The 25,738-nt window shown below is 38.0% G+C and overlaps 4 protein-coding genes across 6 annotated transcripts in view; 1 reads left to right on the forward strand and 3 right to left on the reverse strand.

The window, feature by feature from the left end:
- Positions 1–259: 259 nt before the first annotated feature.
- LOC144440941 (ubiquitin-like protein 5) lies at positions 260–5,397 on the reverse strand. Its single transcript, XM_078130413.1, has 4 exons — positions 5,274–5,397; positions 4,507–4,602; positions 3,476–3,597; positions 260–943 (listed from the first exon to the last, which is right to left on the reverse strand). Exons 2-4 carry the CDS (start codon positions 4,560–4,562, stop codon positions 900–902), a joined length of 222 nt encoding a protein of 73 aa, XP_077986539.1. The 5' UTR covers positions 4,563–4,602; positions 5,274–5,397; the 3' UTR covers positions 260–899.
- Positions 5,398–6,816: 1,419 nt separating this feature from the next.
- LOC144441159 (uncharacterized) lies at positions 6,817–13,702 on the reverse strand. Its single transcript, XM_078130697.1, has 6 exons — positions 13,124–13,702; positions 11,272–11,401; positions 10,515–10,610; positions 8,786–8,950; positions 7,818–7,927; positions 6,817–6,923 (listed from the first exon to the last, which is right to left on the reverse strand). The coding sequence occupies exons 1-6, from the start codon at positions 13,648–13,650 to the stop codon at positions 6,827–6,829; spliced, it is 1,125 nt and encodes a 374-aa protein (XP_077986823.1). The 5' UTR covers positions 13,651–13,702; the 3' UTR covers positions 6,817–6,826.
- A 2,746-nt stretch (positions 13,703–16,448) lies between these two features.
- Positions 16,449–22,525, forward strand: LOC144440970 (uncharacterized). Its single transcript, XM_078130447.1, has 4 exons — positions 16,449–16,452; positions 18,827–18,852; positions 19,988–20,172; positions 21,148–22,525. The coding sequence occupies exons 3-4, from the start codon at positions 20,011–20,013 to the stop codon at positions 21,577–21,579; spliced, it is 594 nt and encodes a 197-aa protein (XP_077986573.1). The 5' UTR covers positions 16,449–16,452; positions 18,827–18,852; positions 19,988–20,010; the 3' UTR covers positions 21,580–22,525.
- A 2,373-nt stretch (positions 22,526–24,898) lies between these two features.
- LOC144441160 (uncharacterized) overlaps positions 24,899–25,738 on the reverse strand; it is a 16,439-nt gene continuing 15,599 nt past the window's right edge. For all 3 annotated transcript variants that reach the window (XM_078130701.1, XM_078130700.1, XM_078130698.1), the window contains exon 5: positions 24,899–25,247. In XM_078130701.1, coding sequence (XP_077986827.1) covers positions 24,952–25,247 — 296 coding nt within the window. In that variant the 3' untranslated portion in view covers positions 24,899–24,951. The remainder of the gene's footprint in view (positions 25,248–25,738) is intronic.

A 25,738-nucleotide genomic window follows, 5' to 3' on the forward strand; every position in this document is an offset into this window, starting at 1 on the left:
AGATTCCTTTTTCAGTTGGCTATTATATGCATTTTTATTCATTTTATAGGTGCTATTATTATTATTAAGAATTAAAACACCTGCTTGTACAAAATATATGACACTGAATGGGGATGAATGACAGTCAACAGAATGTAATGCAGTCTGGAACCACCAACTGGTCCATTGATGATTTAAATAAACATCCCAACCCATTACAGCAGATTGCAAAATGAATGAATGATAGCAAATATAAAACATATTTGACAAAATTGTCTTCTTTATTTCATAATAGTCTCTTGTCTACATAACAGTTCTTGAAATTCTTAAGTTTACTGACTCCTCTTACATAGCAGTTTTGACAGGTTTTAAACTACCCTAAATACTACAACCCTACACCCCCCCCACCCCCATTTTGGATTTTTCATATTCTTTATCTTTTAATTTTCACTTTGACTCCACTGCCGTCTGATGAGCAACTTAGTTCTCTTATAAATAACAAAGAAAAGGAAAAATGACCAGAATGTACTGGAGAATAACACACTTCACTAAACTTAATGAATTATCCTCGTTTTAATTTCCTGCAAAGGTATGACTTTACACTAAATCTCTAAAGAAAGTGTACCATCACCAAAGTAATACACATTTTCTGTTTTTATCATTTCCTTTTTGAGTATTATAACTTTTGGTTTGTAAAATCCGTGTATTAAGTTTAACTTTGTGATATACAAAAGATCAATGACCTCTGAGTACTTTGTTTTGATGTAGTCAACAACAAATGGACTTCTATAGTCCTTACGGACAAAAGTCACCTTAAATCATTTGACCACATTAAAAATCACAGATTACAACAAAAAACATGTCAAAAGAAATCAGATTTGAAAATAAAGTCTGTGTAGGGATAGAAATCTTTTTCTTTTTTATTGATAGTACAGCTCCAAATTCATTCCGTCCTTGATTTCATCTGTGAATGGAAGAGTTAAGGCTTTAACCACATGGCTGGTTTGAGTATGGGTGTGACATAGTACTGAATATATCTGTACACATCAATAGATCTAAAGAGATTATCAAAGAACCCAAGTCAACACTTTTGTTCAACAGAATCACTGTAAGAACTCAAGTCAATGGTTTTGTTCAACAGAATCACTGCAAGAACTCAAGTCAATGGTTTTGTTCAACAGAATCACTGCAAGAACCCAAGTCAACACTTTTGTTCAACAGAATCACTGCAAGAACTCAAGTCAATGGTTTTGTTCAACAGAATCACTGCAAGAACTGGTCAATAGTTTTGTTCAACAGAATCACTGTAAGAACTCAAGTCAATGGTTTTGTTCAACAGAATCACTGCAAGAACTTCAGTCAATGGTTTTGTTCAACAGAATCACTGCAAGAACTCAAGTCAATGGTTTTGTTCAACAGAATCACTGCAAGAACTCCAGTCAATGGTTTTGTTCAACAGAATCACTGCAAGAACTGGTCAATAGTTTTGTTCAACAGAATCACTGCAAGATGGTTTTGTTCAACAGATTCACTGCAAGAACTCTAGTCAATAATTTTGTTCAACAGAATCACTGCAAGACAAATACACATCAGATCATTTCCCACTGGACATCCTTTAAGATGCAACACAGCAAATTGTACATGTCTCAAGGTTCTTCTATTCATTAAAAGTCTAATTATTACCCCCAAGGATGTCTTTTCAATCAACACTGAAACTACTAGTAATCATTTTGAGAAATCAAAACATCGTAAATTTATATCATCAACTTTTGAACCTCATACCCAGTAATATATGTTTATTTTTGTTTGTTTATTATTTTATTTTGTTCCATTTCATACTATTTTACAATAAACAGAATGAGAACAGGATGGTGTCAATAAACACAACTCTATAGATTTCTACAAATTTACAGAGCATTATCATGTCAGCAAACAATTCAGTCATGAAACCTATTTGTACTTTCTTTGTAAACCTCTTTTTTCTACTAAAATCAAAACCCAAGTCACCTTATGTTTGTCATATCCTTTCTTTGTCATGACAGCCTGTGTTACAGACAACTGTAAATTGAAGAAGACAGTGCCACCCCCTCTCCCCTTGTGTAAATTTGCATAACAAAAAGTAATTTTTTATGTTTATTATCTTATGTCAAAAAATCATATAGTGGGACTCACACTTCAACACACTATCAATTCTTGTCATGTCAAAATCTGCAGGGGTTCCTGTATCATTTTACTGGGGTACCCAAACAAAATCACCATAGATTGTATGGGAAAGTAGGCCTCTGTTACCTCTTTACTCCCTTTAAGTTACTGGGTTTCCCCAGCCTTGACAAAAACTCTGCTTAACTTATTGGTAACTTGGTAACTACATTACAATGTAAAGCCCAGTGACTTGTCACATGGTCTTAATATCACATACACAAACTATTAGTTCAAATAACTTGATGTAGTAAAGACCCCCCCCCCCCCCCCCCCCCCCATTACAGGTCTCTTGTGTATTCAGTCAGTACACAAGACTTATTCATCCACAAAACCTAATCTTCAGGAACTTCTTTTAGATCAAAGATCCCTAGGATTATCCGGTAGGAAAGTATCATGGTTGACAGTGTTTCTGATTCTGATATGACACTGCTGCTGATTGAATGTCACAACACTTGTTTGTTGAACTGTTACCATAGAAACTAAGTAGAACTAAAAGTAACATGATCTGTCAACGCAAGTGGTTAATAGGACCACTTAAGCTTACAAATAGGTGACACTGGGAACACAGTAGTCTAGCATTGTTAAAGAGAGGAAAGTTGGCTGCCTACTAGAACTGGTTACACTGAGGACATATGACTCTAGTATTGCCAAAAGGCCCACTTCACATTACGATTAAAATCTGTGTGAAAACTGTTTGTTTGGCAGAGTTACAGAAAAAAGTTGGACTGGAACAAATGAATTATCCTATGTAATTCTTATTAAAGAATGGTCGCACTGTCTGTCACACAAGCTCAATAAGCGAACTTCGTTTGTTTAGGCCAAACCTCCTCCCCTAAGCAAATATTCACAAGTGTGACATCGGTACATTTTTATATATATGTAAATGTAAACTGTGGTGAAACTTGTAGCGGTCACACCACTACAATTGATACAAAAACATGGTAAACACATTAAAATTCTAACCAGAAATCAAGCACTGTATATCATATTAGCAGTAAATTTTAATAAACTTACAAATCTTTCAGTAGTAAATACAGAACCTGTTATCATTGAAGGAGTGAAAGTTTTCGAAATTTGGTTACGTGTGAAAATGAAGTAATCGCCTCGTCCCCTTGCATTCCTAAAGTTAACTGTAACTGAATTTTTATATATTTTTTAAATTAAAAACTCTGAAATGAATACCCAATTCTCATCCACATGGCCGAAATTCATTTGAGTAATGAAGAATAAAAACAAAAGAACCCTTATTTTTATAGATGATCTCTAGAGGGCAGACTTCATGAAAAAAGGATACAATCACCCAACGTGATGTGGTCTTTGTATATTGTGTACCATTTCTTGATGACAATTTTTTCAAATCTTGTACCAGTTTGAGCTGCAACAAGTTTCTTCAAATCACCAATGGTATCATCCTCACTGAATGTTTAGTTAAGGTAATGATTAACACAGAAATTTCTAAAACCACACAGCTCACCTTGCCATCCAAAAGTCCATAAAGCAGAACACCACTGCTGGGAATAAAGGCATTCTCATAAACATGTAAAACTTTGGGTTCACCACAGTAATTTAATCATGTCACAGCACTTATACTATGTGCTACTGCTGAGACACACAAAGTTGAAACTCGGTTCCTGATTCATTGTGTTCAGTCAAGAATGTATTGGGAAGTAATAAGCACTTAGGAGTCATCATTATTCATTTATTAGACATTATGCATGTTCCTGACTCCCATCCATGATAACAAAGACAGGAGTCCATAACAGTTTGTTTGTTGCCGTTTGCACTTCGCCCAGCATGGGGTTTAACCACATTTAATGCCTAGAGTAACGACATTGATGTAGGGGTGAACAAATCATTTTGTGAACTGGTGGTCCCAAGACCAGTGCCTTAAAAAATCCAGTGGTCCTGCTGAAAGAATTAGTGGTCCCAGGTCCTACTGATGTGAAACATTAAATCTTACCAATGAATCTGTTTATTCATACGACTTTTTAACATAGTTATCAACAGTAAGGTACTGGTCTGACAAACCAGACAAGGTAAAATTTGTGTGGTCCGCCCAAAAAATGCTAGTCCTGGACCCAGAACCAGTGGATTTGTTCACCCCTGGACATAATGTGTGACAATAACGTAGTGTAAAAACAGAACACGGTCACCAGGAACTAGACTAACTAACCACAAGATGTTAGCAAACATTAAAAGATTCACTGAAATAAAGAAAAATTTGACAGTGAGTAGAAATTCTCATTAGTAGCTATGAACTCATTGTCACCATAAACATATACATGTATTCATTCTTGTGATTTATTTGAAGATTTGAAAGGATACTTGCACTTGACACGGACTTTCTTCCCAAGACGATCATTACAGGTTACCTCTATCATTTTGGCAGTGGAGTGTTGTCTATGTAGAGTAGAGTAATCACTGTGAAAAGAACATACATATTATAAGGCTTGAGTTTAAACACAAACTAAAACTACTGTCACAACATGTGATACAACAGTGATCAGCTTTTGAATGGGCATTGGTTTACGTAATTATAGTCTTAGGAGATCAGCTCTCTGCAATCATGTTTCCACTCACATTCATTTTAGGTGATATAGGCAGAGGAAAATATCTGTTTCCTTGTGTGCTGGGGGGGGGGGGGCATCTTTATGGCCCCATCTTTAGCATGTACACTTGAATAAGAGTTATGATTTTTATTTACATGTATGTAAGATTGTAAGAGGGGGTCCTTCCGAAATGTAATAGATTCTACTAGGTCTGCACATGGTCTGCAGCTGTGTTCATCAGTATCAAATTGACAGTTGTCGACAGGAAATGTCAACATAGTCTATCTTTGAATGTCATTTTTTGATGGCAGACACAATATTGCGAATATGAATACCTTGGAAATGGTTATCATTGGTTTGCGGATCTACATCAGTGCATGTTTGACGGATATTCTAGAACCTGCATGTGTATTGTTTTGTTATGAATCGTAGACTCAACGTACTCCTGCCAAATCGGACAACACAATCAAAGGAGCGTGGGCCATCTGCGATAGAGACGTACTTGACCGAGTTATATTGTGGTCCGTGATATTCAGTACTTACCTATAAACCTTTGGGTGTACCTGGTCTACAAAAGAACGACAGAACGCCGTATAATCGTGACTTAATCGTAGGTTATGCTTCTTCTGGCCCGGCCTGTTCTCAACACAATTTACAATATGGCGTACATGAGTGTCATCGTTGGTGGCGCCCTAACTGATGCTTAGCTCAATGATCAAAGACCGATCGTCTAACGTACGTTCTCATTGAAGTCCACTTATATTGTACAAACCAGTACCACATAAAGTAAATGGAGGGAGGATCTAGAAATTTTAGATACCATTTCAAAAAATATCAGTAAAGAAGGAACTTCGTCTTCATTTTGGAATTTTTGTGATCGATGACGAATGTGCAGATAAATGGCTAATATCATCATGTAAATACATCCACATATCTAGCTTATAAAGTGGCCATACGGATGAGAAATAGGAAATTATTGTGGTTTTTAATTAAGGAAACAACGTACTGTGTTTTTTCTATTTAAAGACAACATATTTTAAGTGTTTGGCAATTATAGAGTTACAAATATGAACGTTATGCTGTATCACATTGGGGTTTATCCCACTTGAAAAAACATAGTAAAGTTGATTTAAAGGAACATTCAGTAATTACAAGGGGTAGGGTCACTTTTTGCAAACCGGTTCCAGGGTAGGACCATATTTTAGAAAATGGAATGGGGGGGGGGGGGTCACATCTTACTTTGACCCATTGTATTTAATAATAAATATTTGAACAGGGGAAGGGCCATGTTTTAGAGAAAGGAAACGTCCATTTTTGTCACATTACATTCAACAGACATTGACTGATTTTTTTGTAATTACTGGAGGTGCCCTAATCCAAATTCCAAAATAAAAACCATTGTCATCAATGGATTTTCTGTCACAGATTTTCCTATCTGTCATGGTGCTCCTGTAGTCTGCAAATTACGGCATGTCTGAAGCACCCTGATGCATCGATCAACACATGGCATACCTTAGGGAACCAGCAGTGATTACAGTAGAGGGCTGGGGGAAGTCAAGCCTCATCCTGATTCCTGATTCCGTTTTCTAATTTTCTGACTAAATTTGCATACAACTGATCAAATAATTTTTTCTTGAAGAATCTTCCAGCTAGACACTAAAAGAAACATCTCTACCACAATCATATTATAATATAATAATCAGCCCAATATTTGGTTACGTGCATTGTTTACAAAAGTTGCTTGTTTACAAATTCACACACATGTACACACACACATGTACACACTGACAAACACAGACATACACATATTCACACACACACATATACACAAACACAGACACACACATGTACACACACACACATACATACGTACGTACACACACACACACACAGATACACACACACAGATACACAGGCAGAGATTTAACTGTCAATAGCACAATTGGACAAGGCACATTTGCTAAACTCTGACAAAAGTTGCTTGTTCTGTGGCTAGTACAAGATCATTATTGAAAATGCTAAAAACGGAAAAAACACCGAACAATGATTATATTTCTGACAATTTTATTAATATATAAATACTAGATCATCAATCATCATCTGTTTTTTTTCTTCATTCTTTTCATGTGTCTTCTAGATCCAGAACGTTGCTTCGTTGCTTCTTGAACTTCAGCATATTTCCTCTTGTTGTATCTGCAAGTATTGAAAAACATTTTTTTTAAAGCTGCTCTACCAGCTACTGGAATGTTTTATGAAACTTTTTTGTTAGACACAATAACTTATTCGTAATATTGCAACACTGCACAGTATTGAATCACCTGTGTAGGTAAACATATTTGTGTAGCTGTACACACATAGTATGGTGCAATAATCCAATGCTTTTTGGGTACACACCCTATAATCAGCGGCACCCCAGTGCAATCATGATTTCAATCTGTATTTTTAATTAATTTTTTTATTTTTTATTTTTTTGTGCTGGGAATTGCTCCCAGTGATTTTCTGTAATATGCAGACATATACACACAATCACACATAATGCTACAGAGTTCCATTCAGGTTTGAGACTACGTGACAGGGCTATGTTGCACGCTCTATATAATATCACATTGCTGTGGAACTGTCAAGGCTTTCCCAGTTAGTCTGCAGGCTATCCCGGAGTTACCCAGGCCCAGCAAACATAGCACCTGTGGGCTCCGTATGAGTAATCGTCCCCGACTTTTCGAGTCATTACTACAGGAGTCCCCAATTCGCACTTGTTTTGTTAGTGAGACACGACTGAGTGATACAGCCTACCCATCAAGTCTGTAGAACACTCGCTCTGGGTTTTGGGTCGGTCATGGTAACAGAACCACATATAATAGTATATAATCTGAATATCAGAATATATCATGTTCATTAGCATAAAATTTGAATATCAGAGTATATCATGTTCATTAGCATAAATTTTGAATATCAGAGTATGTCATGTATCATTAGCATAAATGAATAATAATGAGTCTTACTTTGTGAATTGGATAATAAGAATAGTAATATTAGTTTGTTGGAAAACATGTTCGTGACTGTAATCCCATTCACAATGGTACTCACCTCCTGAATTCTGCATCTGCCAATAGTTCATCTACAATTGTCTTCTTGCGTTCTTTCTTTGGTATCCTAGAATGGTAGAAATCTGCAGCATGCTCAATCACCCTTCCAACCTAGTGGAAAAATATAAGAAAAAATAGCAAAATGCATAAGCAACATGTATTTGTATTATTTGATTATAAGCTTTGGCTGTAAGGTAAAATGTTCACCTGCTAGTTGATACCTATTAATTATTCACACTGCTACAAAGAACATGTCTAGAGCTTTCAGAAAATGTATACTTTTTGGTGTGTGTAGTGATTTATAGCTTAATTAGAGACATTTATATACAAGACATTTTGCATATGATTAAAAACTGAAGTCTGAAGTCAGAACACACATAAATCTGATTAAACTCTGATCACAGAAAGGGTAATTACTACCAAACCAGAGAGACTATAAAGTTTCAATAAGGCAGCACGCTGTTTTTTACATCTCACACAACGTTTGCTTTTACAAATGACATAAAGAAAATACAGACATTGATAACACACAGGCATATACAATGATACATTTCATCTCACAGTGAACACAAATCAACATCACTGTCGGATGAAACAAGAAGATTCCAACACAAAACTGTTTATTTGTGTTCACAGTGAGATGAAATGTAACATTTCATGTGTGTGCATGCTATCAGTGCCTGTATTTTGTTTGTATAATCTATAACAAAAAACAATCTCAGAGATGTAAAAAAAACACCATGTTGCCTAATTGAAACTCTGTAGTCTTTCTGATTTGATTGTATCTGGCATACCAGTTGATCAAAGACAATGTTTTTCATAAAATTAATAAGAGTATTTGGCAGTAAAAAGATTTGCATGGCTTGAGGGTCTCCACTTTCCACATTGCGTAAACTTGGTAGTAGTGATATCTGTAGCAGAATATCTTATGGTGATACACTATTTTCAATAAAGAAAAAAATAGTTCACCTGCACAAACTTAGGTAGTCCCACAACATCATTCTTTTTATAAAACCTTTTAGGGTCTAGAGTACCCCTCATCTGCATGACTTTGAGATCATTTTTCAATTCATCTGTCATTTCTGCAGCCTTCATATTGTACCAATTCTTTCCAGTGTGTGACTCTCTTTCTCTCTGAAAAAAAATCATAAAAACAATACATGAAATAAAAAACAGTTCTATAATTTCAAGTAGCTGTTCATTTATTTGTCATCCAAATTCTGACATATCTGGTTTGGAAAAGTCATTATCATTTAAATATGAATAACAAAAAAAATGCTAAGAATTTATGAAGTAGTTTGTGGCATACTAAGTAATTTATATTCTGCGCAGTCTACATAATTCGTCCATTGTACATACTGACTAGGTGGTAGTCACCAACCAGGTGGTAATAACTGACCAGGTGGTAGTCACCAACCAGGTAGTACCTGGTGGTAGTCACCAACCAGGTGGTAATAACTGACCAGGTGGTAGTCACCAACCAGGTAGTACCTGGTGGTAGTCACCAACCAGGTGGTAATAACTGACCAGGTGGTAGTCACCAACCAGGTAGTACCTGGTGGTAGTCACCAACCAGGTGGTAATAACTGACCAGGTGGTAGTCACCAACCAGGTGGTAATAACTGACTGGGTGGTAGTCACCAACCAGGTGGTAATAACTGACCAGGTGGTAGTCACTAACTAGGTGGTAATAACTGACTGGGTGGTAGTCACCAACCAGGTGGTAATAACTGACCAGGTGGTAGTCACCAACCAGGTGGTAATAACTGACCAGGTGGTAGTCACTAACCAGGTGGTAATAACTGACTGGGTGGTAGTCACCAACCAGGTGGTAATAACTGACCAGGTGGTAGTCACTAACCAGGTGGTAATAACTGACCAGGTGGTAGTCACCAACCAGGTGGTAATAACTGACTGGGTGGTAGTCACCAACCAGGTGGTAATAACTGACCAGGTGGTAGTCACTAACTAGGTGGTAATAACTGACTGGGTGGTAGTCACTAACTAGGTGGTAATAACTGACCAGGTGGTAGTCACCAACCAGGTGGTAATAACTGACCAGGTGGTAGTCACTAACTAGGTGGTAATAACAGACCAGGTGGTAGTCACCAACTAGGTGGTAATAACAGACCAGGTGGTAGTCACCAACCAGGTGGTAATAACAGACCAGGTGGTAGTCACCAACTAGGTGGTAATAACAGACCAGGTGGTAGTCACCAACCAGGTGGTAATAACAGACCAGGTGGTAGTCACCAACTAGGTGGTAATAACAGACCAGGTGGTAGTCACCAACTAGGTGGTAATAACAGACCAGGTGGTAGTCACCAACTAGGTGGTAGTCACCGATTTAAAGTATCCTGGATGTACATCCTGTTTGTATGTAAGTGTGGTATGGACTTTCTGGTCCATGACACAGAAACAATCACTTTATGAAATTCTGCATTACATTTGAAATAATTAGACCCATTCCTTTGAAAAAAAAAGATACTACATAAATGTTACGATGGCAAAAAATTTGAAAGAAGCATTCTTATGCAAACCCAACCTAGGCGAGTTTACCTATGGTCTACAGAAGCTGCACAGGTTCAACACTTTTCTTTAAAACAACAAATTAATTAATCTAGTAGAAACTGAACTCTAGAAAACAATATTTATTGATTGACTTAGAGATTATTGTTTGTTATTCTAAGTTTCTTACCTTTCTTTGGTGCCTGAGTTGATGTTGCGACTCCTTGTATGGTGGAACACTATCTTTTTTCTCAAAACCAGCTGTGACGACACTTTTCTTTAAGAGCTGTAACATTAATATAAATGAATGAATGATAATATATATACTCTGTATGTATTATAACAGACCACTGGCCTTTACATACAAGAAATTCAAAATAATGGTTGCCATCATTTTTAACTTACAGTAAATGAAGCCCTGTTCTGGAATACAAAAACAAAAAAATTTGCCTAATTACTAAGTGTTCATTTTTGGTTGTTAACAATACATAGTAGACTTTCAATTTATAAAACAACTCTGGTATGTTTATCAGAAAGATAAAAGATTTCATGTTTGCCCACTAGGAGCACTGTTTGTGGAGTGTTTTTGGAGCCAGAAGTGAGGGCCAGAATAGCTGAGTATTGTAGCATAAAGACAGCAGATACAAAGTTAACACTTATTTCCTTGTTGTCATTGTACTCCTTATATTAGCAACTGTCAGTAAATCAAAACATGCCTAACAGTCAGAGTTCTTTGACACAAATTTATTGACTGCTTTGTGCATAGCCATACAATCAGTGGCCAAGTCAAAAATTTTAGCCCTCGCTTTATTTAATCTGGAGTGCCCTCTTACAATGGTACCTGCAAATCAAAATGGTTGGAACTTCATTATGACTAGAATAATGACTAAATTTTAGCCCTGCTTAATTTTTTAGAGATCGACCAAATGCTATCTGATCAGACCTACCTCATCATGCTTACTACGCAGTAAGATGTTTTGGACTGCTTGTTTGCTATTCTCAGGTTTACTGTCATCTAGGTTGATGTAAATATCACCCACATCCATGCCTGGATCTATGGATGATGATAAATCTACACTGAAATACAAAGAAAACAGAAAACAAGAGATTGGTTGACTGAATGTAATAGGCTCTTAGGAGTCATGAATACCAGGAAACGGACAATGTGAGAAAGCCTGTCAACCTGAACAGAAAAAATACCGCCAATGGCGTTGTAGCACAACTGTAGTTTTTAAAAATATTTATCCATATGCTAGTCTATGCTAACAATAGGTGTTTATTTGCTGAATAACTATCCAGTTGCCTATCCAACCATGATGCTATCTTTACGATAAATGCTATCATTTGGCTGTTGCTATGGGCGTGGTCATGTTGTTAGATATATTTGCATACATTTGTGTATGTTTTTGTTCACTTGTGTATGAATTCCTGATATTGTCTTTGCAATATACGTGATCATTTGGCTGTTGCTATGGGCGTGGTCTTGTTGCTAGGAAAATTTACATACATTTTTTGAATGTTTATTCAATTGTCTATTAAACCCTGTTGTTATCTTTGTGAAATACACCACCGTTTGGCTGTTGCTATGGGCGTGGTCATGGTTACTAGGGTATTTGCATACATTTTTTAAATGTTAATTCATCTGTCTTTCTATTCCTGTTGTTATCTTTGCAATATACGTGATTATTTGGCTGTTGTTATGGGCGTGGTCTTGTTGCTATGCAAATTTACATACATTTTTTGGATGTTTATTCAATTATCTATTAAACCCTGTTGTTATCTTTGTGAAATACACCACCGTTTAGCTGTTGCTATGGGCGTGGTCATGGTTGCTAGGGTATTTGCATACATTTTTTGAATGTTTACTCACTTGCTTACCAGATGATGTTGTTATTTGACCAAAATATACTGCCATTTGGTTGTTGCTAAGGGCGTGGTCATGGTCGCTAGGGCCAATTTTGTCAAAATGTTTTTAAGAAAATCTGCAGAATAACAGTTTCAGAAACATCTCGCCAAGTTTCAGACTAATTGACCAAGTACTTTTTGAGATATAAGTTTTTGACCAAAAATGAACATTTTTACACCTAATTTGCATATCACTCATGGAATCATGGTAAGCTTAATATTTCTTCGTCCATACATCCCTAGATACATTCCCATTAAATTTCAGCCCAATCTGCTCAGTAGTTTTAGAATTATAGATTTTTAACCAAAAAGACACATTTAGCCCTAATTTGCATATCACTGATGGAATCATCCCGTCATGAACAAATCTTACTTTACACCACCTTAAGAATGTTCCCACCAAATTTCGCACCAATCTGCCCAGTAGTTTCTGAGTTTAAGTTTTTTGACCAAAAATCACATTTTTTGACCCAAATCACACACCTGTGATGCGATCATTTTGATTTGAACAATTTCCCAACTAGACACCCAAAGTAATGGACCCACCAAATATCGTGGCAATCGGTTCAGCGGTTTTTGACTTTAAGTTGTTTACACACACACACACACATCCACACACACACACACACACACACACACACACAGACAGACAGACGCCGGGCGATCCCTATAGCACTACTGAACAAGTTCAGTTGTGCTAAAAACGTTATTTGTAAGTAATTGGAAACTAAACAGAGTTAACCCGATGCTATGGTGACAGTTGGACAGCAATCCTCAAGTTATAGTTTATCTTGCCACGAGATGAATCAATACCATGTGTACAACAGACATCTAATATAACATTGGCTTATGACAGTCTTACACTAATGTTAACTCTGATTTCACTTTACTTACGTGTCGTGTCTTGAAGTCATCACTTGACCAGTCATATTTATTATCGCTTCTGAAACATCATCACTCGTATCATCGCCATCATTTCCAGAGTTATCTCCATCTTCTTTGTCATCTTTACCTCCTGATGGTTTACTGTCAATTACAAAAGGAAGACACACGATATCGTCTTCATCTCCAGACCCTTCTTCGTCAACATCATTAGATTTCTCGGTTTCAACAACATTTGTACTACTGCTAGATCTTGTGTGTGATTGGGTATCCGTTGTATGATTTCCAAGGATATGGTTCGCTGCAGTTTCCACTATGTCGTCCAAATCAGAGTCACTTTCACACAAGCTACTAGTGTCATCGCTCTCAGACTCATTATCTGTATCTGATAAATTAAATAATATTTCGTTTTCTCCTGGAAATTGCTCAGAATCTGATGATTTTCTGGAATCCACGCTGAGACCACGACTTCTCCTGAGCGCAGCCATATTGTTTTCTCTAAAATGTATCGTTGGGGGCGCATGTTCGTGTTCATTCATCCTGTGGTCAGGTCAAACCATCGGTCAAACGCCAATGCCCAGCTAGCTTGCAAGCCAGTGTGTCTGTTTTTGGGGGAACGAAAGTGGTTATGGTGAAATACAATACCGTTTCACCAGCCACAAAATATAGTGACTAAAATGGCCGTTGGCTCGACAATTATTGTGGAAACTGTTCCAAACACTATACATCTCAGAGAGCCATTCACGATGAGCTGACAATGGGCTATGAAGGCTGCTTGGAGGGCATCGAAAGAGAAGTCGGATACTTCAGAAAAACCCAACAAACTGAAAAGAAAGAAGTTCTGCTGAAATATGGAGGTACAGAAATTGCCAAACTACAAGACAGCCTACCAGACCCTAATAATGAGGAACTAGGTAAACAATGACAGGTTGAAGGCCAAGCTGAAAGAATATTTCAAAACGACGAAAAATACTACCAAGCTAGGCACATATTTCTTTTAAGATGGAACCAATGGAGGGGGAACTACATAATAGTATATACGACTAGGCTAAGAGAGAAATCTATAGATTGTGAATTTGGAGTCACTTGTGAGAATAGACATCTCCTTCAAACACTTGACAACCAGAGACACTGATCCACAAAGCTATCACCAAGCAGTGGACTCTGTCAAAGATGTTGAAGAAAGGAACTGAATTTGAATATCCCTATTAAATACGTATGGAACCATGATCAAATAGTCAGAATGGTGACTTCAGAGAAAAACATAGTCTTAGACTAATAGAACAATGGAATCACATGGAAAGAAATGTGAAGGCCTGATCTGAAAACTTAACCATGTGGGTATTGTTGTTTATTTATAGGGGTCGTCAAGGACAAAAATATACGTTAGAAGCACCAGTGGCGAATATGATCATTTTTGAAGTTATACATAAGTGAAACATTTGTCTGGCAGATCTACAGCACAGTTGGCCTGGAACAAAAACATCTGCTGTGTAAAGGCTCTATTGGTATAAAGAAAGCAGTAATGTGAGAATCTGGCATTGAATTATGAGTCTCAATTCGAGAGTATGGAAAAGTCGGAGGAGGTACAGAACTCGTGTGATAATTCAAAATATCGATTGCACGATCAGCCCATGAATTCCAGCCTAAAATTAGCTCAGGAAGCTATAGCTACAGTGTGATTCCGGATAAAGCAGTGAAGTGGATGTTAAAGTTAGACCCGGAATTATTAATATGTTTGTCGTGAGACATAAAGTAAGAAAGTTATTTTTTTTAATTGAATCTGACAGACCAGTTACATCTAGATGTATGTCATTTAAAATGTATGCAATGATGTTCACGATTGACTCTGAAAGTACCATCTTGACGAGATAAGAAATGCGTGATCGGAATAAACAGTGCCATCTCGTAAAGATTGTCAACAAGGGTGTTCATGACGATGATCGAAATAAACAGCGCCATCAAGCAAATAGAGTGAGTAAGACTGTCCGGCCGTTTGCAGTCCCGAGTCCAGACAGTCTAAAGCTCCCACGTACGTGTCTTTGTATAGTCATTCTGAACTCATAGCGTTCTATTTGAGGATGGAGGCTATTTTTAAAAGTTTCCTTTTTACGGAATAATATCGTGATAAGAACTACATTGAAATTTGTGACCCCAAGACAGTCGCTTGTAAACTGTTATTCCTTTCCTAAATGGTTTTATTCTTGTCTATGACGGTAAATCGGTAGCGATGTCATACCCTCCTACATACAACACGTAGGGGGGTATGACAATCGCTACCGATTTTATAAGAATATCGCAAATCCCTATAATAACGTCATTGTTCTGTATTAGGACCGTCGACGTCATAGACAAGAATAAAACCATTTAGGAAAGGAATAACAGTTTACAAGCGACTGTGCTACGTCTATATCTCGCGGTGAGTGGACTTGCACGATCACAGAAACAAGTGTTATTTTACCCCTATCATATACAATTGGCTAAACGCGACAATATTATCGATATTATCAAAATTTTATTTATTCTGATAGAAACATTCTGATACGTATCTCTGGAAACAAGTGCCTGTGGACATACCAACAACTAGATGGGGCAAACAAAGTCAGCTCAGTACCGCGAAGGAAAATAAATGGTCTTAAAACGTACAAGAATGGTTTGTGCATAATGTGTGTTTCACATGACTAGTTTTCCTTTGAACTCGACAAAATACTTTTCTCAGAATTTTGAAGAACGGTATTACGTAAAGTATAAAGCTGGCGACGCCCCGGGTATAAACGCCACACTTCTTCCGACCGGACCGCAAAGGCCGGGCTTCGATATGCATTCTCTTCCGGGCCCACATCAAAAGGAGTGGTGGCACTGACTAATTACGTATACTCTTCGTTCACAAGTACAGTCACGATGAACGCCACGTCGTCCGAACAGAATAATTTATACACATTTACGATCAAGTGTGGATTCTCGGTCTAGTTTTGTAGGAAGTCAATAACTGGCCACAATTATCCAGTAAAACACTTTTTAACAGCCTCTCACACATAAATCGAACCCTACATGCACAAACAGAAAAAAGGTGTACAATTGTGTGTGTGTGTGTGTGTGTGTGTGTGTGTGTGTGTGTGTGTGTGCGCGCGCGTGTGTGTGTGTGTGTGTGATTTGGCTATACTGTATACAGCCTGTCGGATCTATTACAGAAGCACTGTATCGCGGACCGCATTCTCGCGCACAGCTGATATTTCTTCCGCGACACTTCGAAATATCATGAAATATCGAAATATACCTCATGATGGTGCGTCTTGGACGGTGCCGTAAAAGAGGCTGTGGTTTACGACGATAGTCAGACCACTATTTTCTATGGTGGTCTGAGACTATATCAAGTCTCTCAGTATGAACTTTCCCATGTAACGTAGCAGTAAATGTTACCGTTTTAACAATCATGCATGGCGAGGTACCGTATTGCTTGGTTTTTTGAGTCACAGAAAATATAGCGAAAAAGAATAATGCGAGTTAGATAATACCATGTATCTCCAACTTCACATATTGTTTTTACCACACTCTACTTTACGTATAGTCTATTGTTGTAAGCACGACTTTATAAATATTCAGAACAGCACTCACCGAAAGAATAAGAGGTATGTATTACATGTAAGTCCGAACAACGGGAACTAATGGCCTTCCGGAATACGTGGAAACTGGTCGTTGTTATTAAAAGGGAAAACACTCTCAGCCGTGGGACAAACCCAGGGGTCACCCACTTATAGCACACCCTTTCGGAAACCATTTAGTTTTTGTGTTTTTGTTTTAAATTTGATATAGGACCACGTGTTGATGAACCTATGTTACGATTCAAGCACAATGCAGACTAAACAGAGTGGGGTCTACTATTTCATCACCAACTTGTGACCCCCCCCCCCCCCCCCGTTAGGATAATAATACCACTCTACACCCAATTTGGTTTCCGGCTTTTACAAATACTAATTTTGATGGGAAATGGTTTACTACAGTTTAAGAGTACACGTCGCGCTGTTGATGTCTGATTTAACGTAGTCTAGCTAGTACTAGTAGTAGTGCTATCCTTCATCAAATCTCAAGATCTCTCTAGCAGAGAATCAAATTGAAGGTGTGCACGGATACAAGAATATTATCCAATATTTTCTTCGTCCAGAACGATTGGACAAAGTTCTGAAAGTTACTGTCTTAACACGGTTTTTAAATTAGGTGACACTTATATTTTAAAATGATCATTTTTCCGCATTAAAAAAAATTGAACGCACGTGCGTGTTTGTTTCTCCGTATGTATGTATGTATGTATGTATGTATGTATGTATGTATGTATGTATGTATGTATGTATGTATGTATGTATGTGTGTCTGTGTGTGTGTGTGTGTGTCTGTGTGTGTGTGTGTGTGTGTGTGTGTGTGTGTGTGTGTGTGTGTGTGTGTGAGTATGTGAGTATGTATATTTAATTCGTTGTTTGAATTTGGAAAGTTACAAGGCCGGTGTATTGACCTTGACCACCGCGGTCAATACTGACAAAAGTTGGGACATAGTCATAGAACATTTCGAGCGCGAGCCATGATAACAGTATTAGCATACACATTTTTACACAGTATTGTCGATGTACGTACTCTCCGAGGCTATAAACTACAAGCTAGTGGTGTCTGTCTGATCATATCGCCATCGTTAATATCAGTATTCATTATTAAAATGGAAGCCAGTCCAGTAGAGCAGAAACAAAAAACAAATCTAGGTGGACAAAAATCATTTAACATTGCTATATGTTATTGTGTTGCCTGCAGGCTGGCATGACATATAGCTTAGTTGCTAAATATTATCGTCTGGTTTGACAAAAATCTTCTTGGAGTAAAAAGTGTCCGTTAAATGAAATTGGGAGCACAGTTGAAGCAATGGGGATGAGTCGGAGATTAGTATAATCTGACTTATAGGCTACAGTTTTGATACAATCACTTTGTCATATGTTCCAAAGTGTTACCGGACGTAAAACATCGATCTTTGCCGAAATGTTTTTTTTTTTTAAAATCATTTTGTCTTCATTCAGAAAATAAAAGAACTCTTTACTAAAGTTGGCATACACCCAGGTTAATTATTTATACACTATTTATTTTTATTTATTTATTTTTTATTTACTTATTTATTAACCATCCAACAGGCATTGCCCAATAACAGGAGGAAAGTTCAGTGTTTATGCAGGAGGAAACCGGAGTAGTCACACTGAACTGAGTCAAACTCATACTTACAGCGTGGTAAATTTAATCAAACCCAGCTCAGTGACTGGCGGGTGCAGAGGTAAGAGGCGTTCGAGCTGACCGCTCGGCCACCGACAACCTAACCACTCCACTTTGTCAGTATAATTACTCCAAGGTCAACCAACCAACCAACCAACCAACACGACGAAATTTAATACAAACACTGCCCCCCGTGTAACCCGGATCGTGCTTCATGATTGGTGTACACGTATGTCCCGGCAGTCAAGTAAAGGTTTTATGACAATGGTATTCCCGGAACCGTGATTCACGACATGAAATGCAAACAATTTGACAGTGTCAATGGTGTTTTGGATGTGGAGATTACTGTAGCTTGTTTCGTAGAATTCGTTGTCAACAACGTTCAAGGATGGTAACAACACAGGATGTATTACGACTATTTAAACCCCAATGTCTGTCAGTCTCACTAAACAGCTCTGTGACGAGTCAGGCTAACAGCATCTTCTACCAGTCTTGTCGGTGAGTACATGCCTACCATATATCGTCACAAGGTAACACAATTACATGTGTTTTGGCCGATTTTATGACCCCTTACACTTGTACTAGTCCTGCTTGCAGCCGATGTAAGTAAGCCCGGGGTGTAAGTCCCGGGGGCAGTACCGATGGCTAGCACTGGTAGGGGTGTGTAGCCAGTGCTGGACACCACAGGCCCCATTTTAGACCCACACCTTGACCAAAAATCAATACCCCATTTTAGACCATTACAGGTTTTTAAAAGCTTAAAGTTTGAACAAAATGCATTTTTCCTTAGAATAGGAGGCAACATTCGGGGCAATTAATACCAGTTATGATTTGGTAAAGGACAATGGACCACATTTTAGACCAACGAAAATCGAAAATAATGCGAAGTGGACCCGTTTTTGACTCTTCAGATCGAAAAAAAAACAGTTCCCATTTTAGATCAAAGGGCTACTGAGAAAACGCACCCCAAAGGGCGACACATCTACGTACTATACTCAAATAAGGGGAGTAGCTCCCCGGGTGTAAGTCGTCCCGGAACGCGTGCACCGTCTGCAAGCATGACTAAACACTTGTACGAAACTCATATGAAAACACGACGTCTGTATGTGGCAAGCTTTTGAAAGCTTCTTTGCTTTCAAAACTTCGTTTTCTTCGTTTCTTATTTTGAAAGCCCTAAGGTACATGTTACATAGCATCATCAAAATGCGTAGAATGTAATGACGTCACCGGTCAGGTATCAGCCTATACCTTTCCTGGGGAAAGGGAAATTTGCATGTAATTCACAACGGCTTATCTCTCTCAATTTAAAAAATGCGTCAAACAGATACATTTGCAGCTAAAGGAAAAGCCACGCATTTCACTTAGTTTGGTTTTGATTTATTTACAATACTCCTTTTGAATTGTTCCAGACAGTTTAAAGTCCAAGTTCGGCATTTATCATGTAGCCATAGTCTTGGATATTTAAAGGTTCAACTCTTTCTCAACCATGGCAGCATCAATTCAATAGTGTTTGATAAAATACCCCACCTCCCATTTGTTTGTATGTGTACGTACCACTGTATGTGTTGTTTATCTGTGTCCATTCGAGTCACAAACATCATATCAACTATATTCAATCATTTCCATCTTTCAGATCTGTATCACGTGACAACCAAGATGAATAAGAAACTGGTGGCGCTGTTACTTTTGTTTATCGTCGTAGACAGTTTCATGGATACAGATGCATGGAGACGGAGAAGACGACGTCGTCGTCGCGGCGGGTCGTCACCACCCACTGGCGGCGGCTCACCACCATCAGGGGGCAACCCTCCGACGGCGGTAAGTACAGTTTGATGATCTAGCTATGGATAGTACGTAAAGTAAGCATTACTTAGTAATGGTCAAAAACTAGATATAGTTCACACATCCACTCATTGGCAGCTGAGAGGAAAAGGCTCTGACTCACGGACTAGCATGGTTATACTTTCAGGAAACACTGGTGATTATTTGAAAATAACGTCCTTTTTATTTCAACAACCACAGACAAGTTCTTACTTGTCTGTGCAACAACCGATGACTATAGAATGAAAATATTACAAAAGCCTTTAAAGGCCAGATATTCAATCCCGGGTCCTCGCATTATTATTATCCTATGAGTGGAGGCATACGTATAGAACCATTGATGATTATTTTCATCTAAACCAGCTTTACGCGAATAACACCTAGATTTTAATTCTTAATCTGAATTTGGCGTGAAAGACCTCAACCTTCAATGTCCAGGTGGGGTGATTGATAAAGACAAACGGCCTTTACGTTTACTAAAAACAAAACTGTATGGCAGCGTACACGTATTGACTTTACTTTCCATTGATAAGTGTCACACCTGCCGGTGGCAGACTTTTTGTATTTTTCTCAAAATAGGTAGAGGTCGCCGATGATAACCGATGACCTCATATATGTTAAAATTTCGTTACCATGCTGAGGAGGGATTAGTCTTTTCCTTGTATGTGTTTCCGGCAATTTGTTCCCAATGCTCATCTTTAGCTGTTATCATCCAATTCTCAAAGAGTACACATCCGTCTTTTTGTAATCGTTAGAAATAGGTGAAAATTAATAATAATATAATAAGTTCTACATATTTGCCATGTATACAGTCAAGAATGTATATTCTTACATGAAAGTATATCTCAATGATAACGGGAACAACACACAACATTTAGGAATAGCACATAACAAATACAGACTGACACCAAAAGAAAAAGATGTTGAGTTTTTGAAAAGTTACTAATATTCTTCAAATGTTTTATTCAACAGGGATGCGGTGCATACGACGCTCACTTCTCTATGTGTTGTGGTAATAATGTGGTCAGTAAAGGCGGGAAAATCTCACCAGGTTGCTGTGGATCCAGTGGGTACGACGCTCACTTCAGCATGTGTTGTGCTGGTAGTGTTCAGAGCAAAGGCGGGAAGATTTCACCAGGATGCTGCGGTTCTCGAGGTTACGATAGCAATTTTAGCATGTGTTGCGGCACTACTATTCTCAGTAAAGGCGGGAACATTTCACCAGGTTGCTGTGGTTCTCGAATTTACGATAGCAATTTTAGCATGTGTTGTGGCAGTAATGTTGTCAGTAAAGGCGGGAAAATTTCTCCGGCATGCTGCGGAAATACTGGTTACGACGCCCGGTTTAGTATGTGCTGTAACGGGGTAGTCAGAAGTAAATTTGGTATTAGCCCCTCCTGTTGAAACCCGTAGCTAGAACATAAGCTGCCTTCATTTACAAAAAAAAATATATGAATGTACACAGACTTTAGTCCTTGTGTTGCTAACATGGGGTTTTATATGACTGTATTTATACAAATTGTTAAAATTTGTGAGAACTCGATATATTTCATATAAAAATGCTTATATTTAATCATTTTCATAATACCATGAAGTATTTGCTTTTGAGAGTTATTTTTCAAAACCGCAAGCAAAAAGCCGACCTTGTAAAGCGACACAAACAAATTTAAAAGACCCTGAACTTGAAAGGAAATTATTTCTTGTGTTTGGATAAGAGTATGTACGTGTACACGTCTGTGGTAAAGACCTTCACCTGCAAGTGACGTTGCATGCCGTGATTCGGTTGTTCACGTGACATGGACACCACATAATGAAGGTCATAAACTTCAACGTGTTCCGCCTCCAATCAGGACGATCGTCTTGTTTTAATGTTGCGTCTTAATTCAGTATCGATGGATTTCATTGGGCATTCATTTCGCAAAAGTTACTGTGCTGTGAAGAACTGTAAATATGTATTAAGAGTTACAGATGCGAAAATAATGTCAATGCATATTTATTCGATTAAACATTAAAAGATGGAGATTGATAGGTGGACAGTGAACTATGTGGTACTAGTAGTGATTGAGTTTTGAATTGTAAATTTGTTACTGTATGTTAAAAATTGCTTTGCTCGATGTTTTACTTAGACTGGCAGATCAGCCGTTGTTGGCGCTCTCGCGTCCGATAGGGACGCCCGCCCCTGCCCTGCGACGCATTTCACACAACATCGACTGAAAGGTCGTTGTTGTGTACACTCAGTGGTTTATTGTTAAAAGGAGCGCCATCAACGACGATTAGTCTAGATGTTTTGGGAGTTTCCAAAAATGTGTTTACTATACGCTATGAAAATAAAAACCTTTTTATACAAATATTTTGTGGATATCATTTTCGCGATTTCTCTGAAACGGTGGTTGCGTGTTTGTATTTGTATACTTGTTTTATTGTACACCTGATCTAAATGGTTTGTGGTCCACATTATTGTAATAAGTGTGTACTGTGCTGTGCAGTGTGTGTGTGTGTATGGTGCGATGTATTTTGCCGACAAACATACATTCATTCGTACAGTACACACTGCATAAACAAACTTATGAAATTTCGAACTCGGTAGATACTAGTACATTTCTTCTTACCCTCATTCATCGAATCTCACAGGATTTATGTCTGCCAGCATTTTCTGAACACTCAACCGAACCAAAGTAACTCACCTAAACATAATCGTAGTTGGTGGTGGTAGTGTGTGTGTGTGTGTGTGGGGGGGGGGGGGTGCGGAGTATTCAACAGCGCCACCTACGATTAAATATTACATTACATTACATTACACAACACCAGTGCCATCAACGACTTCGTTTACCAAACATGTTTATTCTAAGTACATGTATTTGGAAATACACTTCTTGTCCTAAATCGCGTACGACCCCAAAATCGTGCGATCGCATGATACCAGGATATATTTTAACCCCTTGGACCACAATAATGAAATAGTCTAACACCATGACGTACATATTATTATTGTATGTGGGGTTTTTTTTACATTAAAATACATTGATATATTATTTCACCAATTTCTGTGTTTAGTATTTATATGTTTTATCAATAACTTTATGGTATACACAGGTAGAAATCCACATTCAGATTTCAGGACATGTCTGTAACAGGTCCTTTGCAGATATCCTGTAACTTAACATGTAGGGTGTGTGGAACTGTACTAAATGTCCACGTTGATCTACATTTAAATTAGAGTTTCCATTTCTATATATGATAAGTTTGTACAGGTCATTTGTATTCTCAGGGAAGTTAACATTAATTCCTTGTCAATCCTTACTGTCAAATTTTAAATTTAGACTCTAATAAAAGTCCTCCAACCTCTTAGGCTGCTACTTTAAAAAAAATTATATACTAACTCCAATATCCATTTTGATCCCGGATAATTTTCTTTTCATAACATACACCTATACTCAATAAGTTGTAAGAAATATGTTGCAGATGACGTTACCCACCCTCCCAGCCCATCGATTTGACAACTTTCTGGCTAAATTGTAATAAATTCTCAACATTTCAACACAAATTCTCTGTGATGTAAAAAAAGCCCCACTGCGATATAGTAGATGTAATAATCAAACCATACAATTGCTCATAGACTGTCGACAGTCGCTTGCGCCTTTTTTCCCCTACGTTTTATCTAAACTTAAGTCGTTGCCGCGCTCCGATCCGGCGCAATACGACTATAATCGCATACTGATATCGAGGGCCGAAGGCTCGGGCCTTCGGCCCTCGATATCAGTATGCGATTATAGTAGTGTTGCGCCGGATCGGAGTTTAGATAAGACGTAGGAAAAAAAGGCGCGAGCAACTATCGACAGTCTAAATTGCTCACTGTATGACTTTATCAGAGTTTAGATGACTTCAAAGTAGTTTCCAAATATTAAATAAATTTTTTTCATTAAACAAGTGATTACGCCGAGACTAGACTTTCAATCTGGGATATTGAAAGCTAAAATAATTTTTGGATTGTTCATGTTAATTATAAGTCTTGTAGCTGAAAGGTGATGAATACCTCTGTCAGGCTAGCGCCCTCAGTGATAAGAGACGACCTTCAAGCTTCACTGTCTCTAGGTTAGCTCCCCACCCCCGGGGGGGTACCAGTGGTCAGCTCTGGTAGGGTTGTGTGGCCAGTGGAAACCCCAGGCCCCATTTTAGACCAAATGAGACCAAAAATCAATATCCCATTTTAGACCATGACAGGTTTTTAAAAGATGAAAGTTTAGACCTAAATACACATTTTCCTTAGGAGAAAACATGTTGGAGCAATTACAAATGTAATGGCAGTTATGATTTGGGTAAAGGACAATTGACCATACTTAAAGACCAAGCAAAATAAAAAAAAATAGTGCACAAAGTGGACCCCGTTTTAGACTCTTAAGCTCGAAAAAAGCAGACCCAGAGCCAGACCAAACCAAACAGACGACGCACCCCAAAGGGCGGCACATATACGTATACTCAAATAAGGGGAGGGGGGTTTTAGCCCGAGCGTTTAGCAGCTAGACGTGTGCATTTTTTATCCAGTTCTGAAGCATAGTGTAACAAACATACATACCAATGTAATGAATGACAAGTGACAAACACATGATAAATGATACACACACACACAAGCTAGTGAGTCAGACGAAACAAATTATATTTCCAAAACGCATATTCCTACGACCAATACAATCTCTTGTATATTTGTTTTAGAAATCACAACACTTTTCCCGCTAATAACAGTGTGACGTTGTTGTAATCACCCGGGTTGAAATATATCTAAATACAGTTGCTGCAAAATCCATATGGGTTTTTCCTTCGCCATTCATCAGCAACATATTCGAATTGACGGAATGGTATGAATTGACAATGTCCCTCGTCGTACATTCGATGGATGTTAGTGTTCGTGGGTGACGGTGGGTTTTCAACACCGCACTGCTGTTGTGAATGTTCGATGCAGTATAACACTTTTAAAACGCCCTGACAGGCAACAGCACCAGGAGATTTGATATATAATGAAGCTTTCTCAAGACACTGTCTTCGTATAGATGTTAAATGGCAAGGTCCTGATTCGTCTGGAAAATTTAAAGGAACAATTACAAATACGTTTAGTACTAGTAGATTCATCGACCCTGCAAGGTCTATGGTATATTGTATATTGTATATTGTATATTGTACGTATTTAGAAGATTACATGTAATCGGGTTGTGTGGTTGTACTATGTAGTCGTGTATACTCGGCCTGAGACACAAGTTTATTCATTTACTAGTATTTACAACTGGAGTGGCGTGGCGTGGCTTGGAGTGGTGTGGTATGACATTGCTATGCTATGCTATGCTATGCTATTCTATATGGTGGTATCATGTGGTACATAGGGTAGGGTAGGGTATGTTATACCTTAGGCCACTAAAAGTGGTCCGAGTGTATACGTATATGGTATGCTATTCTATGCTATGTGTGGTAGGAAATGGTAGGGTATAGTGTCATACAGCAGGTTAGGGCATTGTTGATTTGTTTACATGTGTACTTGACAATAAATACAGAACATATCACTGTGCAAATAAAA

Source organism: Glandiceps talaboti, chromosome 10 (assembly GCF_964340395.1).
Source record: "Glandiceps talaboti chromosome 10, keGlaTala1.1, whole genome shotgun sequence".
In the NCBI taxonomy this organism is placed as follows: Eukaryota; Metazoa; Hemichordata; class Enteropneusta; family Spengelidae; genus Glandiceps; species Glandiceps talaboti.